The 17,958-nt window shown below is 40.5% G+C and overlaps 1 protein-coding gene across 4 annotated transcripts in view; it reads right to left on the bottom strand.

Annotated features, from left to right (window-relative positions):
- The window catches only part of CACNA1C (calcium voltage-gated channel subunit alpha1 C), a gene marked incomplete at its 5' end in the record, with an annotated part of 472,020 nt that overhangs the window by 175,460 nt on the left and 278,602 nt on the right, over positions 1-17,958 (bottom strand). For 3 of the 4 annotated variants that reach the window (XM_081209739.1, XM_081209741.1, XM_081209740.1), the window contains 2 exons: positions 10,598-10,794; positions 15,103-15,261. In XM_081209739.1, the coding sequence (XP_081065865.1) occupies positions 10,598-10,794; positions 15,103-15,261 (356 nt within the window). Of the gene's footprint in view, positions 1-10,597; positions 10,795-15,102; positions 15,262-17,958 lie in introns of those variants that run through there. The other variant, XM_081209743.1, reaches the window with a different exon arrangement.

A 17,958-nucleotide genomic window follows, 5' to 3' on the forward strand; every position in this document is an offset into this window, starting at 1 on the left:
GTGCAATGAGCCAAGAGAAAGCAAGGCATTGCCAGAGACCCTTATCTAACTGCAGAGAAGCATCCCCAGGAGCCTGCAACTAATCCATTGATTTGTAATGGTTCCTGATGAACTAACCTAAACAATACTCCACCCCAGAGGGATACAGTTGCTTAGTTAGACATCTGATAAGGATTTGTGAAAGGATTAAGTCTTAGATCTACTATACAACCTAAACACTGAGTGATTTGCCAGGGAAAAAGAGAATAAGTACTTGTCTAACTTTTTTGCATTCAACAATAATACATTTCCAATTACAATCCTCTTGCCTTGCTCCAACTATCTCGAAACCAAGCATTTTCTATTAAGGGTGGGAACTATTCATCCTTCACAAAGCAACAACATGGGAATGAATTATAGGAACTTTCTGGTGGCATGGGCTTAACATGCAGGCAAGGAGGGACAGATTTCTTATTTACAGTGGTACCTTGCAAGACGAATGCCTCAGAAGACGAAAAACGCGCAAGACGAAAGAGTTTTTCGTTTTTTGAGTTGCTTCGCAAGATGAATTTCCCTATGGGCTTGCTTCGCAAGACGAAAACGTCTTGCAAGTTTGTTTCCTTTTTCTTAAAACCGCTTGAAGAGGTGCAGTTGCGACTTGACCGTGCTTCGCAAGACAAAAAATTCGCAAGACGAAAAAACTCGCAGAACGAATTAATTTCGTCTTGCGAGGCACCACTGTATTAAGGGCAGTCATCTTCTGCCTCCCGCAAGAAATGTTGCTACTTTATTAACATAGCATCAATCCCTTTTGGACAAATATAGCAAACACTACTGAGTTGTTCAGGGCAGCCATTGTGTGAAGCAACAACAAAGTTTATTTATTTGGTTTGTGTGTTTTCTGGACATTGTAGATCTGTCTTAGTCTGGACATTGTAGATCTGTCTTATTTATGGGGGGGACAGGATCCTTTGCCACTTTAAGGTAAGCCCATCTCAACCAAAAGGTTCTTAGATTTCATCTAATTCCAAGGATCAATCCAATTTTTAGGGACATCCCTCCCCCCAAGGTAATAGACTGAATATTCTATGATGCAACTATGGGGGCATGTTTTGTTCCTTAGAGATCTTTAACTGGGGTCTCTAGTGTTGCAGGTAAAATCTGTGCAAGGTCATTGCTTCTGAAGCAAAACTGTGGGCTAGCAACTCAGCTATCACCTAGCAGCAGGCACTCCATCAGGCTCCAGCTGAAGGAGAGAAGAGACTCAAGGCCAGGCATAGGCAAACTCTGGCCCTCCAGATGTTTGGGACTACAATTCCCATCATCCCTGATCACTAGTCCTGTTAGCTAGGGATGATGGGAATTGCAGTCCCAAACATCTGGAGGGCCAGAGGTTGCCTATGCCTGCTCCCGGCTATTCTAACAGCTCTTCTGAGAGACCAGCTGGCTTTGCCTATCTTTCAGTGTCTTCTAGCAGCAACTATTCCATCAAACTACCTGACCTATTTCCATCTCAGCTTCAGAGAACTTTAACTTTAAGAATTGATACCTGAGTGTGGTTCCCCCACCCCTCTCCTCCTATTTCTCTCCCTGTCTCTATTAATCATTTTGTTTTGTTTTTTGTTTTTTAATGTATTTTTTATTAAAGATTTCTTGGTTTACAAAAATATGTGCAATGTCTATTTTTTCAAGTTACATTTTCTACAGGTCAGTTTCATTTGTTGAGACATTAGTGTTACATTAGGAAGAAAGGGGGGAAAGAGGTGGAGGGAGCCATGGTAGGTGGGGGTGGGGTCAGGTGGCAAAGTTTCTATTTTATTTAATGTATGGGGGGGTTGTCAGCATCGCTTGTGCAGGTTCTTTTTGCTATTCGCTTGTGTACCTTTGGTGGTGAGAGAAGCTGGGGTTAGCCTAGAGTGTGGTTGCTTGTTTGTGATTGGCTGTGGTGAACTTTGTTTTCATGTGTGAGTGGGGTGGGTGGGTGTTTTTGAATCAGGTTAGCCATATTGAAGCAGGGTAAAAATTATTTAAATAAATAGCATACAACAGGTCTCAGGGCATAGTCTGATAGCCACATGATTCAGCCACCTTGTTAAAACAAAGCAGATTTGAATCTGAATGGGGGACCACATAAATAATTTCCCTCTACTGCCAACCCATTCTGTTCACAGTAGCCTACACTTCATATATTTTCTGAATCAATCAATCAATCAATCAATCAATCAATCAATTTTTATTGTTTATAGCTAATGGCCATCACAATACAAGCACAAATCAAATAACTACAGAACGAGACTTTACATGCACTAGACTAAAACAGATGTCCAATGTCCAGAAAAAAACACACACACCAAAAAACCATTTCTTCTGGTCAGCATCCCTAGGGTCTGGCACTTGCATTATCCATAAAGGCTGTCCTTATCTTTCTTGCTGCTAGTATAAATAGTGCCACCCTATCAACTTCTGCCAATAGCCTTTTAATTTTAAAGACATCTGGTTGAACGTCTAAGGTGGGCCAAGGTGGTCTGAAAAGGGGAGATTAAATTTGGCTCTAGGTGAATCATATATAATATAATATACAAGATCCTCAATAGACCCTGATCCACATATACAGAGGTGCTCTTTTGCAGGTCTGCTAGTATATCTTCCAGCCATCATTTCTACATTTTCTAGAAATGAGGTTTGATCGTTTTCAATAATTTCCTATTTAAAGTTTGCCCAGTGAAATTTGTATTTTAATCCAGTGCTTGGAATAGACAACATATTCATCAAACACTCCTAGGAGACACAGTGAGGAAATGTGGCCATACATTTAAGTAACTGGTAGTTTGGCAATAACACTAGAAACAAAGTAAAAGTGGATATCACTAAAAACATTAAGGCCAAGAATATACTTTATGAAACACATTAGAAGCAGAAAAGTAGCTAGGGAGGTAGTTGGACCATTAGTCCAGAAAGGAGCTACATGTTTGTTAAAAGAGGATAAGGAGGTTGTTGTAAAACTGAATGAATTCTTTGCATATGTCTGCACGCTGTGGAAGACGTAGGACACAACCCTGCGCCTAAATTGACCTTTTCAGGAAGGACATTTGAAGAAGTAAGCTAAATAGGCCTCATTAAGAAATTTAAAAGTAACAAATCATCAGGTGCAGATGGCATCTATCCAAGAGTTCTTATAGAACTCAAATATCAAATAGCTGATCTTCTAACATGTAATGTGGCACTCTGGTCAGTGACCGAAATAAATTCATTCAACACATAATGTGTCCCTGAGCTTGGCCTCCATACCAGTTCTTTAAAGGGGATTCAGAAAATTACAGGCCACTTGGCTTAACGTCTGTCCAGGTAAATTGGTGGAAAGTATTATTTAGGATAAATGGATCAAGCATATAAAAGGACAAGTCTTGCTGAAGAATCAACATGGCTTCTGCAAATGTAAAACTCTCTTGCTCTCTAATATTTTAGAGGTCTTAACAGCTTCATGTCTTCTCAGTTCTAGCTCCTGCTCTCTCTGGCCAGCTATGAAGTTACCTCCTTGGACTTTAATACCTGCTTCCATCCACTGAGCATATGGTTTTGTCTAATATTTAAAATACATAGTATTGGACTTGACTGTTTTACATGGGTTCTATATCCTATGATAAGAACCTGCCATCCTCATTTTGCATAATGCATTTTGTGATAGTCAATAATAAATAAGACTGTGTAATTTGAGTTGTGTCATCAGATCCCTGTAAATCTACAATCTCATAAGGAGTCAGATTCTTTTTTTAAAAAAACCCTGGGTGAAGTCCCTGGCCCAGTCAGATTGCCAATCTATTTTATTTTAGCACTGATTATGTGTGACCTATACAAACTCCCTAAAGGACCTTCAAAATGACTTTGATCACAGTGTATTTGCTAGTGGGTCACCTTGGCCAGCAGCGTAAATGTGTTCTTTTTTTAAAAAAATTAAGACCGCTTCTTTTCCCAAATGGATTTTTTTTGAAGTACCCATAAGGCTCAAAGGCTATTTACACAGGAGGGTTTATTATTATTTCATTGCAAATTCTACAGCATTACGAAGTATCCATCTATTCCTCTGGTTCTTAGAAACCTTAGTTATTTAAAAGTCTTTTCATCTTTTACAAGCTTTGGAAATTCACTCTGAAAAGGATAAAGCCCTGACTGTAAGCATGAACATATTCTTCAGGACACTAGGTCTCCAAATGTTAGAGCTGATTTCAGTTCAAATTCTAGGGGCTTTCCCCTTCTGCTTATGTTTATTTTGTATTTACATTTACAAGGCTGATTATCATGAAAGAGATTTACAGTATTGCTTCAACTCTCCAAGCTCAGGATTTTCCATTTCCCAACAGAGAGATGTAAGATTCCTTTGTGTGAGTGTGTGTACAGCATAAAATGTTGTGTAATGATTTACATAGTCAACTAAATGCTTGAAAAGAAAGATAGTAAGAAATATAATAAGATATAAATTCTCCATGCTCTTTAGTAATGTTTTCATACTTCAAGCTTCAAGGTAGAAAATGCTGGGCATCTATTAATTTACAGCTTTCTGAAGAATATTAGTATCTTCAATACCAAATGGAACATACTGATCACAAGTAGAACACTCAGGTCTTTTGTAAAGGTAAATTCACATTCTGGACATGTTCTGCCCTATACTTTGTAAACTAAAATTTTCCAGTTCTGTCAAAGTTTCCCCCCCAAAATTCTTCCTGTTGGTTGTTTGGTGCATAATAGTCAGCCACTGATCCTGCAATGTGCCCCTGATAAACAAGTAATGTAGATCAGGATCACTAAGGGTTTGTTCCGGTTTAAATTCTGATTTATCCGCAACACATGTTGCTACCCCACAAGCCTTAGATGTTCCCTGAGAGGCAAACCACTGTCCCCCAGAGGAGGGGAGGGGAGGGGAGACATACTCATTGTAGTCCCCCTCCTCCTCTAGTGAGTCTCCTGGACCAGAATCAAGTCTGGTCTCCCTTTTCTTAATTCCTTCCAAACCCATCTCCATTTTATGGCTGATCCCATAAAAATGTGATTATTTTTAAATTATCCATACTTGTTCCAGGATGATTAGTACGTTATAGGAGCGTGTGGAAAACATTATATCTAAAAGACAATTGTTGGCAACTTGCAATAGTTTAACAGCTGGACGGTGAACAAACCCCAAACTTCTCCTCCCCCCCCTTTCCCCTCCCACCTACAACAAGAAAATTCCCTCCTACTGTTGGAACCATTGTGGTATCCACAGAGTAGTAAATTCTACTCTTTCAGTAGTATTAACAATAGGGGATGACCAAAATCACCGCTTCCTCCCCTCCCAAGAACATTCTATGATAGTAAAGTTACAAAGCAAGTCATAAAAACCAATACAAAACGATCTCATGCAGAGCAGAAGCCATCTTGTGGGATTCTCTGTCCATTTTTCTTCTGCATTGGATTTTTCTGCTTGGGTTACCTTGATGTAAGTTGCAGCTTTGTATCAAAGTATTTTGAAATGCCAAGCAACACTACTTCTGTATTCTGAAATATTGTATGGGGGATTCAGTTCAGCTAAGGATGACTGGTGGGCTACAATTGCTAGTATTGTAAGTCCTAAATTAGAAAACTTCCTGGAAATAATCAACTGACAGTCCATAACTGGCCCATAACTCAGCTACTAATAAATTAATTCACATATTTATATATCACTGTTTTGCAGAATTTCCAGCAAAAAGAACATTTTAGCCTTAACCAGCCTGTTCTTGTCTTTCCATATCAGCCACTATGTATATGCAGGCAAAAAACAATATATGACAAGAGAGAAGGCAGAAAAGGTCTGGCTTCTCACTCTTGTTCTCTGCCATAATTTCCTTATAGATTTTTGTACTCACAGAGGCCTGGCAGTAACTGTTTTCTGTTTCTCTTGGGAAAACTATACCAATCAACAGCTGACCTCCAACCCAGTCCCTGCATACAGATTGTCCTGTATACAGTTGGCTAGTGGAGAAAACACAGGACCTGAGCAAATAATTAGCAGGCAAAATAGCCATACATGAACTCATTTGTTCTTTCTGCCTTTCTGCATATTTCCCATATGATCCAACTGATTGGAAAACAATACAGTGGTAACCCCATTAGCTAAAGTGGTGCTTCAGGTTAAGAACGGACCTCTGGAACGAATTAAGTATGTAACCAGAGGTACCACTATACAGTGGTGCCTTGGGTTACAGACGCTTCAGGTTACAGATGCTTCAGGTTACAGACTCCACTAATCCAAAAATAGTACCTCGGGTTAAGAACTTTGCTTCAGGATGAGAACAGAAATCGTGTGGCGGCGGCGCAGCGGCAGGCCCCATTAGCTAAAGTGGTGCTTCAGGTTAAGAACGGACCTCTGGAACAAATTAAGTATGTAACCAGAGGTACCACTGTACAGTGGTACCTTGGGTTACAGACGCTTCAGGTTACAGATGCTTCAGGTTACAGACTCCACTAATCCAAAAATAGTACCTAGGGTTAAGAACTTTGCTTCAGGATGAGAACAGAAATCGTGCAGCGGCGGTGCGGAAGCAGCAGAAGGCCCCATTAGCTAAAGTGGTACCTCAGGTTAAGAAAAGTTTCAGGTTAAGAACAGACCTCCAGAACAAATTAAGTTCTTAACCAGAGGTACCACTGTTCTGATTTTGGAAGAAAAGTCAGTAAAATTAAATCCTACATTCTGAACTGAATTCTGTTTCAAAAATGACAGTTCTCTCTGACACTGAACTATGACACTTCCCCTTGTCAACACCTTTGAAATTTTATTTCAAAAGACTGCTGCTGATATTATCTCCCAGTGTTCCATAGCTGGGAACAATTGATTGAGAAATAGGATTTGGTGATGGTGAAAGCGTCAGCTAGGGAAAGAATGAGAAAAGCGCAAAATAATGAAGAAAGTGATTAAAAAAAGGTCAAGAGAAAGGTGGGAATGTGAAATATATCCTTCCCGAGCAGGACATTGGACGGAGGCCTCCTCTTTTCTAGTTTCCAGCAAATTCTCAATTGGTTCAAATGTAATACCAACCCACAGTTTGGAGCTAAGAAGCCTCAGCCTCATGAGCTCCTTCCTCTCCATCTCCTTATGCACAGCAATACCCACTAAATCCCATGCCCATGTTATAGTTTGTGGGAAACCATAGTTCACTGTTATATCTAAATTCTATCAACCCTGGTTTCCAATTCTAGTTTGCAAGGAATCATAAACTATAATTAATCAAGTGTCTTCCATATTGTACAGGTGGGATGATCACAGAGAGACTGTGAGTAGCCTGTGCCTTTTGCATTCACTTAAAGGATAGTTTATTTGGTGTTTTTTGCTTTGTTTTTGTTTTTTGCTGTGGTCACCAATCCATTTTTAGTTCTCTCCTAATAACAGCTATATCCTGAAGAAGAACTTATATCCATTTTATTCATGAAAAGTGCTATGATAGCCTGGCTAATGTTACATTATCCTGGCTACATGGTGACTTAGAAAGCAAGATAATGGACAATCTGAAATCAGAACAAATTAAAATGTAGTAGTATACACAAGTGACAGCTATCCAGGGTTTTATATGCCCTCTGGAATTGGCAGCAATTGTCTTGGCATCATGGCTCCTCACTGGCACAAAACATGAACACCCAATACCTGTCATCTTTTTTTCTTTTTTCGGCAAAGAGATACTTGGAATTAATTAGCGATGACTGTTTTTTAAAAATTCCCTGGGCTTATTCTTTGTTATATTTCACAACCCTGCCAAAATCTGCTGTGTTTATTGTTTCCCCCTTCTAAACAAACCAATCTAAAAAGAAAGCAGTAGTTCTTTCTTGGAGAAAAAATATGTACAGGAAACATGCAGAGAGGTGCATTCAGCAAAACAGATTATTCTCTTGTGTGGAAAGGCCATGCTAATTCAAGCCTATGCACCCTTAAAAATAAAGGGTGAGAAAGCACAAACACAGCTGCTGAAAATTGTGGGGTGGTGGTTCTGTTTATAACATTAAAAAAATTTGTGGCAATATCACTGTGTTCCTCATCACCACATCTCCCTCAATGGGCTTCAACAGGCTGCAGAGGGATAAGCAAAGCTCACAAAACATGTCAAGGCTGTCAGCAAAGTAAATTATATCTATTGCCTAGTTTCTTCCCCAATTTGATTTCCTGACAGGAGTTTCCAGGGCAACTGTGAGCTTCTGTTTCAAGCTTTTTCATCAAAGCTCAAGAGTGCAATTTCAGAGATGCTGGAGGATGGAAGGGAGTTTTACAAGTTAGCATGTCTAAACCAGCTGCATCAGACTTGCAGGCTTCCTACCTTGTTCCCTTGGGTTGTTATAATCCACTCAGCAAGGGGGCCAACCCAATTGTGCAAGCAATCAACCCAGGCAGCTGCTTTAGATACCAACACTTTTAGAGAAGGCCCAATCTAGGGAGCATGCTGCAGAATTCCTTACAATGTCAAAAAAAAGATCCACATACTATTGGAAAATGGAATTTCCTTTCCTCTAAATTCACAAAAGCCTTGGTGGGGGGAAGGAAAAATGGCAGAAGTTTGAAAACCTTTTGCATTTGGGCCAGATTTCAGTGGCTAGAATTAAGCTTTTTATGGCATGACGGTTTTTTGTTTTAAATAAACCCTGCAATATGTATAAGCATTATTTTTAAATTATACCCCATGCCAAGTCATAGAGAGGAGATAGGACAGAAACATATAAATAAAATTAAGTTGATTCTTGCTCTCAAAGCTATCTATGCCAGTCTGACGAAGAACCATGTCAGATTAACAATTTTGCTTGATATTTTAAAAAACTGGTCTAATATAAGACACAATTTTGCCTATTATATGTGTCCTGTGCTGATGATAACTCAGATGGTAACCCTATGTCTCATGATGGTGTTCCCCACTGGACTGCTACTTTTAGATTTTTTAAAAAAGTTTTAAATACACATAAGAGGATGGATTCAAACAAGTTTAAGCCTGTGCCATAATGAAGTGATTCCCTGTGGCTTCAGGGGCTCCACTGTATACATGGTGCTCCACTGTCCACATAGCCTTCCTCTTTCACTTCAACAGAGTAGGTAGTTTGCTAACCAGAATTCAAGTCACATGTAGAGTCACACAATCACTGAACTGAAAGCCAATTCCTATGAGTGAAAATGCTTTGCAGGATCATGAAAGCACCCCTGGCATTCTAACCTTTATGTTTTAACCCTGTCTATGAGCTAATTCTGGCTAAACTTTATCATGTTAATGACCACTGAAACTCAGTGTGCCTTGTTCAGCCTTGTTTTCTGTGAACTTGCAGTTCTGACTTATTAGTACAGGATCTGTGCTAGAGAAGTTCATGGACAGCAACAGAGGGGAACTGGGGGGGAAGGGGCAAACCTGGCCCCTAACCCTTGCTCTCATTGCTGGACTCCTATTGTTAACATATTGCATATTTTTCATTCAGATAACAACTTGCCCACCTAGAAATAAGCTGTGCCCCTTCTGTGACTGCCCCTGTAATTTTTTTCCCCTGTTTCTGACACTGGAAGTGATGGAGATTCAGTCACAGAGACACTTCACTCAAGAAACCAGAGGAGTTTACTAAGAGTATCTGAAACCATAAATCTTGTCTGTGATGCAAGCTGTAATTTCTAACATTACTACAGATTTCTTTAGTCTAAGAATGTTTTAGACAAGAGGATAGGTTGCTCAGGAAAGTAGTAGAACTTCCTTCTCTGGAACAATTTAAGGAATATTAGACAAACTTATTTATGGAAGGTTTAGATTTGGACAACCCTGCTTCCACAGGCCCAGACATGGTCATCGTTTAGCTCTGTGATTCCTATACTAATACTAGTAACTACAGTTTGTATTCTGTCACCAAAGATTTCTGGCTGCCCTCATCTGTGCTTTGACTTACACTGTAGTGGAATGTTGGCTGTTATTATGAGGGAGACTCCATGGCCTAAGTTTCAAGGGACAGAGACAGATATGTTGGGTTGTCGCCATCTAAATTTTACTTAAGAGTAGACCCATTGAAATTAATGGACCTAAAATAGTTACTCTGAGGATGACTACCGTTGGATTAATCCCATTCTGTTTCTAGATTTCTTTTTCTTTTAGTAATCAGGGTGACATAGACTATTACACACTAAATTTCAGTTCTTGTGTGTTGGAAATAGCTTAACAATTTAGATATTCCTATAAGTATGACCCAAGAGTCTTCATTTATATAGATATCTAGAGGCTGGTGCTTCCAGTGATAGTAAGATGGTTAAATGAAGTGTAATTATTTGGTTAGCAAGAAATTGTGCTGCTTTATTAATCTGGAGCAGTATGAAACATTTCTCATGCAAGAAAACACTGGTCAGTAAAAGCATAGTGAAAATCTTGATCAATAAATGTAAATTGAAAGATAACACTGAAAGCTAAGAACAAACAGTGAAGGGCTGTCATACTGCCCCTTTAATGCACTACATCAATCTGAGGTATCAGTTCAGTAGTTATCACATTTGCATGACATACAGAGCAAGCAGTATAACAAAATAGCAATGACAGCCCCATGTTTTGAGCATGACATAAGAAGAGTGCTGTATCCACATTGCCACAGATTGATTTCACATACATACCCAGTATAGCACATCTGTCCAGCCCTCCATGGTGATGCACTGAAACACAGTTAACATGGCAAAGGCAAAATTGTCGAAGTTGGTAATGCCATGCTTAGGTCCTTCCCATCCTGGTCTGCATTCAGTACCATTCTGACATTGCCGCCCATGCGCAAATACAGGTGCACAAGGAGAGGGTTCCTCTTCTGCTGGTGTATCTTAAACAACAGGGATAAAGAATTGTTAAAATCCATGCAACTGAATGGTGAGGCAAAGAGTTATTTGCTTGTAATGGTGGCAAGGTATCTGAAGAGATTAATTGTAATTAACTTTTTATATATTCATGCTGTGCTAATGCTTCATAGAAATCGGGGCAGTTTACATACTGCCTTTGATCCAAAGATACCAGTGTGTGCCTGGAATGTGCTTCTACTTGTGTGTGGCAGTTGGAGGAAAGGTCCTGATTTCTGCAGGTTCCCTCTTCCTGCTATAGCTCCTCGTGCCATATCCCATGCCAGTATGGAAGGCACCTCAAACCTCAGGAGCAACCTTTCAAGAAGTATTTTAACTTCCCCTTTACTTTATAAAATTCTAGAAAGATGGATATAAACAAATAGAATAGTTCCCCTATCCAGTGGCGTAGCGTGGGGGGTGCCAGGGGTGCCGGCCGCACCGGGCGCAACATCTGGGGGGGGCGCGCTCGCTGCCTCCGGAGTCGCCGAAGAGCCTCGGGCGCAGGCTGTAGCGGAGCCGCATGTCTCGCGGAACCGACGAGCTGGGCGCGCGTCCGGGCTGAAGGCGCCCGGCAGGCAGCGGCTCTCAGCGCTCGCCGCGGAGTACGCGCCAGGCAGCCCCTCCTCACAGCCCCGCCTCCGCCGGTGCTGCTGCAGCTGCTGGGCCGTTGCATTTTCATTTTCCTCGCCTCTCTGCCCCCCTCCTCCTCCGGGCAAGCGGCGTCGTTTGGGCGGCAGCGCCAGCGGCAACTCGCAGGTTAGGGGTTAGGGGGGGCGCAAATTACTTGCTTTGCCCCGGGTTAGGGGGCGCAAATTACTTGCGTTGCCCCGGGTGCTGACAACTCACGCTACGCCGCTGCCCCTATCTTGACATCTATAGCCATTGTGCTTGTAAAAAATGTTATAATCTGCATTACTTTCATATAGTTCTTGGATTTGTTACAAATAATAAAAAAACCTAATTCAGAAAACAAAACAAAAATCATAAAACTGATTTGGTCCAAAAGGTCATCTGCTGTAAATGCTTCTATTCTCCAATAGATCAGGCCATATGTAATCCAGAACATACTGTAGTGTACCACAGGTAGATAAGATGTACAGAGCAGAAAGGCAAACAGTTCCAGGAATTAGTTCTTTGATGGCACAAACAAACAAGGGGAAGAGAGAAGCCTCCCAAAGTCAACAGGCATTTCCTGAGATTTGTTCTTCTTGTTACAATCCCAAATATGTTATACAGGTTATGAGTTGATCTCAAAACAACCTAAAAGGCACTTTGACATCATCAAGTATTATGCATCCACATAACATGGATGGGAAAAAATTTTACTGACTCATATGACTCACAAGTGCAATGTCAGAATTGATTTGTACTCTTCTTTTCACATGACTCTTCTATTGCCTTCTCTAGAAGTGCACATATAAAACATCTCTAGACCAGACTTAAATAGCCACTCATGCTGTGCAGTTTTATACTTATTCCTGAACAATTTGGAAACATCACTAAATATATTCTCATTTGCCCAACTGTTTACAGTCCACAATCACTGTTGCTACCTTTCCCCTCAGCATCAGGAAAGGCAAGGACAGGGGCAGGTGGGAAAGATAGAGAAAAGATCAAGCAGCTACTTAGTGAGCAAGGTGAAATGGTGGTGGTAGCAGATAAAAAAATCTATCTCCATCTTTCTCTCTATGCAGCTGGTTGGCAGGATTCCAATTTTTTAAAATATCTTTGCAAGTAAACAAAGTATATATTCTTTTTAAAAAGAACTGTGCATCTCTTTCTGTGTGTGCTGTGTTGCACTGTGACCTGCTGTGTGTATGTGTGCTGTGATGGGCATGAAGTGCATGTCTGTGGGAGACTGAGGGGGGTTCACACCTATTTTCTTGGCCACACTCATCACTGCCATGTGCCCCTTGTAGGGGTTGCACCAGGCAGTGTGGTCCTCAGCCTGAAAAGCTTTGCCATATCTGTCTTATATGACTACTTGAAAAGACTCAAGGGCTGGTTTGTTTGAGTTTGTAAATGGAAAGAGTATGTGAAAGTAAAACAAACCAAGAAGCTTTGTCTAGAACTAGAGTCACTGAGTCAGACTACACATTATTAACATTTACAACAGTTTATATTTGGGAACTGTACTGATAATAGGCTATGACAGTTGTTGCTCTTAACATTGCCAGCTCATATCCAGATCAATGAGCTAATGACAAAAGTCAAAACCATTTTGTTGTGGCATGTGATGAACTTGGGACACTAAATTCTACTGCAACAGTTCAGCTCTGGAAAATACCCCTCTCCATGCAGACTGAAAGCTCTACCATAATGTTAAACCATGAAGTCAATGATTGGATAGGCTAAACAATAAATTATTGATCCAAATAGGGTGCTGTGTGGGAGAGGCAGAGAGGAGGGTGATGCTACTTTTGCTGGCATCAGATTTGATTAAACGAAAGTTTCATTCAGGAGCAACAAAAAGGATTACTTACACACACACACATACCTGCCTGCCTGTCTGCCTGCCAAAACCTCAGAATTTGACTATACCAGCTTGATTTTAGCTTGGGAATTAAGATGATAATAATACTGTATCAGGTTCAAACTGCAATTACTAGATAGGTTCACAAAATTTAGGGAGGGTGGAAATTTGGGCCTTGAATCCCTGTTGTTGGGTCCCAGAGGAGGATAAGTGAAACTACAGTTGTTGAGCTGCCTGCGAGCATAAGTTCTCAGTAGTTACTCACTCTGTGACTCAGTTTGACATAATATTAAATTTGCTTTCTAACATCTACATAGAGCTTCTGACTGAGGTCATTTTGGGATTCAGAATGAGGTGCCACCAGTACGCTGCTGACATTCTACTCCTCAATGTCATCTGAGTCAGGTGAGGCTGCATAGTCACTGAACGGGTACCTGGACTCAGTAATGGGCTGGATGAGGGCCAGCAAACTCAGACTGAATCCTGAGAAGACAGAGGCACTGTGGGTATATTGTTCTCAGGTTCAGAGAATTAGTGTTCAACCTGTTCTGGACAGTGTGGCACGCTGCTTGAGAGAACAAGTTTGTAGTTTGGGAATAGTCCAAGATCCAGTGTTGCCACTAGAGTCAAGGCAACCTTAGTAGCCTGGAGTGCCTTTTACTGGCTTCAGGTGGTTTCCCCACTAACAACCTTTCTAGATAGGAATTGTTTGGCCATGGAAACCCATGCTAGTAAACAAATAAAAAACAAAGATTAACGCTTAACCTCAGAAGGACATGTGCTGCTCAAGGAAAGGAAAGGAAAGGAAAGGAAAGGAAAGGAAAGGAAAGGAAAGGAAAGGAAGATGAATGTGGAAGAAAATAAGTAGCAGTGACTAAGAGTCAGTGCTCCATAATTTTTTGATCAGAGCAGTTGTTTATTCCTGGTGGTTCCCTCCTTTGATATGTGGATCATCTGAATCATTTCTCACAAGAGCCTTAATTTTCTATGCCATTGATCAGTCCACATTTAGGTTTCCATCTCCTAAATGTTGACATTTCCACATAGCAAATTATTTATATGTGAGGAGCTGCATCCATGAGAAAAGTGGTTATGCTTCCTTTACATCTGCAATCTGAATGGTCATTTCTGTATTTGTCAAGTTTCTTCATTATGGTTCAGCTACATGGTAAAGCAGGATTCACATGTTTAGCAACAATCACCTCCTGACAACCACATATCAAGTGTGGCACATATTTTATTTAAGATAATTTTATTCTCCCTTTTGATTTTATAAAAGCTGTCAAGGTGGTTTGCAAACAAATCCATGAGATACATCGGTTTGTCTGGAAATGAGAGCAACTTATGGAACAATGTCATACTTTAATTATATGAACCCATGGCTCTTTCGGTCTTTAATAGGCTACAGAAGAAGCAAGAAGAGCCTTGTATGCGCCCTTCATTAAGTTATGCTGTTTGACAGGGGACTGCACCGAGAAAATGCACAAATGGCTTCTCATTCGCCCCTTCCAGTCTTATGGTGATTTGCTCCTGAATTAGAAGAATATGTTGGAGATGTTGTTTATAGCACTGCTCTATTTAAAACTATCTACAGAGATTGCATGATAGAGCTTTCTTAGCTTCTTTCTTATCCTTTGAGCTTTTGGCTCTTAGTGCAGGGCAGGCAAGGCAAGCAGAACAGGTGTTATTTGATCATCACTGGAGCTTTCACATTCACTAAGCTGATATTAAGTACTGTTAAATCCAATCACATCATAGCCACTTTCCATTGATAATAAAAGGTGTTACACAATGTGGGATTACATAGCATATTTCTTACCTGATAAGCTCTCTGTTACATAACAAGTCTTGTGCATCTTCCCCATGAAGAGCTCCAATCCAATGATAGCATAGATAATTATGACAAACAGCACCAGCAGGGCAATGTGCAGCAAAGGGACCATGGCCTTGATAATGGAATTTAAAACCACCTGGAGGCCTGCAATGAGAAAGACAACATTGTAGCAAGAAGTGAATGCTGAATAATCTACTGAAGACAAGGGTATGCAGGAAAATGCTTCATTTAATAAATATACAAATATACAAATTATTTTGCTATTTCTTTCACATTTGCTATCTGATCAAGAAAATGACTAACATATTACATCAGCAGTTATAAAATGGTGCTTCCTTGACGTCATCATTATGCTTACATAGCTTTAACAGTGGAACCTAATCTCAAAATTAAAACCCCTGAGTGTAAGGATTTGTGCACTTGCGTTACTATATAAAGTATTATTGCACGGCAACAGGATTACAAGTCTTGTAGGAGGTGCTATTGGAAGGATATTAAGCAATACTTCAGCTTGTATTTTGCCATTCAGCTCTGAACAAAGGTAAGAACTACAGGTCCAAAGTAATAGGAAGATCAACCACACCCATCCATGGAAGACTGCTTGAAGCAAGAGGCCAGAATGAACGAGCTAATAGCTTTCTTATGGTTGGACAGTGTTCTCGAAGCTACGAGCATGAGTTTGACCAAACTGTGGGAGGCAGTGGAAGACAGGAGTGCCTGGCGTGCTCTGGTCCATGGGGTCATGAAGAGTCGGACACGACTAAACAACTAAACAACAACAACAATATATAAAAACAAGGGTCAGGCTTGCTTATTGCTTTGAGCAATTAAAATTCATTCTAGTTGGATACACACTGATGGATACACCCTAACCCGACTGTCACCACCTTCACAAAGCCAGGTCTGACAGATTGTTAATGATAGTAAATTTTAGCATAACTGGATTAGGACACTAAAAAAGGACCACTTCATTTGAAACACAGTCTTTTCTGGAGTGCAACGCAGATGCTGTTTTTTCTGGTTCTGGAAAACCAGCTCAGAAGTGCTCTTTGGGGAATAACTCTACAGATTTTTGGGGAATAACTCTACAGATTTTGTTGTGCTGTAGTAAATGCACTCATGTTTGCAAAGGATACACAGATTCATCTTTAAAGATTCACAGATGGAAATGCTATTGTAATAAACATTACCATATTAGTAAGTCATTAGTGTAAGGAAAGCTAAGACGGCATCAATTTAAGCACCCTAATAGCTTCAGAAATGGCCAACAATTACAAGCTCTCTTAGTTTTTCTGAAGACTCTGCAGATATATTGGACCTGTATTTAACCCCTGAATTACTAATAAATTAATTTGGAAAGATAACTTTACAGTGATATGAGCACCAATAATTTGGACAACTGTCAGTTGTATAAAACTTTATATGATTTACAGGGAACAAGAAAAACAATGTATTTTTAATATATTAATATTGTAACTTTAGTATATTAAAATTCCATTTATTGAAATTGCCATCCTTTGTTCTCTAATATTTTATGAAGCATCTATAATATGTCTCTGTTATGCCATTGCATTCCAATGTTTAATTATCCTGTGTTTTTAGACTTATTTGTGGCAAATATTTTTGGTGATAAAACACAACTGTACAAGCTTGTTTAGTGTAGACTGGCAACGTGCTACTAAGACGTTTCAGCAGGAGTGGAGAACCTCAAGCTCAGGGACTGAATGCAGCCCTCCAAGGCTGGATCTACACAGATATAAAAAACGCTATGGAAAAAAACTATTTAAAAAATACAGCTCCCAATGGAAATTTTCATTTACTTCAGATTGTTGCTCTACAGCACCATCTGGTGTCACATTTTTATAATGCATTTATAACATTATAAATTGACCTGAGTAGATGAGTCCCAAGGCTCTCTATTGCCTGGACAGAGGTGTGTATAGAAAATAGAGTAACCAATTAACTTAGGATGGTGAGACTGGGCAAGCAACATTGCACTATGCCAGGAAGGCTGAGCCTTTACTGTTTGTTCACACCTGTGTTAGCACCTCTGTGAGCTGAGTGATGGAGGTGGCATTACTGCCTCTTTTGAAGCAGGTGGGGCAGGTGAGAAACCTCCCTTCCTTTGAAAGGCAGTGCTAGACATGGTTTCTAACAATGTCATAGACTAGCTGGATGCAGAGGGAGTGGTGGGAGGCACCAGCTGGAGAACCCCAAAGAGAAGCCCCAGGAGAAGAAGACACAGAGCCAAGGGAGTGGTAGTGGGGCAACAATGAGTGGTCAGAGGGAGAAGAAGCAAACTGGAAGGAGGAGATGTTGGAAGAAGAAGATGTAATAGGGTTTAGTGAGCAGGAAGAGGCTGTGGAAGAGAGCAGTACAGTCTCTGAGGCTTAATTGGACATTGGCTAAGAGGCAGAATTGAAACAAGCTGCTAAAGAATCTAGGGAGTCTCACTTTCCTGTTGCGACCAGCTCCCTGCCCTCCTGGTCTCCTAGCATGCAGAGAAATGAAAAGAGCAGAACAGATATTGGTTGTGCACAGACACAGTTTGCAACTGCTTAGGAAAGACCCTGGAGAGGAGAAACCTTAGAGAGTGGTGGAAAAGTGACACCTTTCATCCTTGCAACTGTCTCATTGGAGGCAAGCCCTATTGGAAAGAATTACCGGGATCACTAGGTCTGCGCTGTTTTGAATAAAGAGTTTACTTCACTGACAGCATATTTTTAATTGCTGGCCTATGTCTGATCCTGGCTCCTGAGAGACAACCATGAAGACAGAGTTGGTGGCACAATAGGCAAAATGGATGATCCAGAACCTGTCCTTGACTGCTCTGGATGTGGA

The sequence above is a fragment of the Podarcis bocagei genome (genome assembly GCF_964188305.1).
Source record: "Podarcis bocagei genome assembly, chromosome: 10".
Classification (NCBI taxonomy): domain Eukaryota; kingdom Metazoa; phylum Chordata; class Lepidosauria; order Squamata; family Lacertidae; genus Podarcis; species Podarcis bocagei.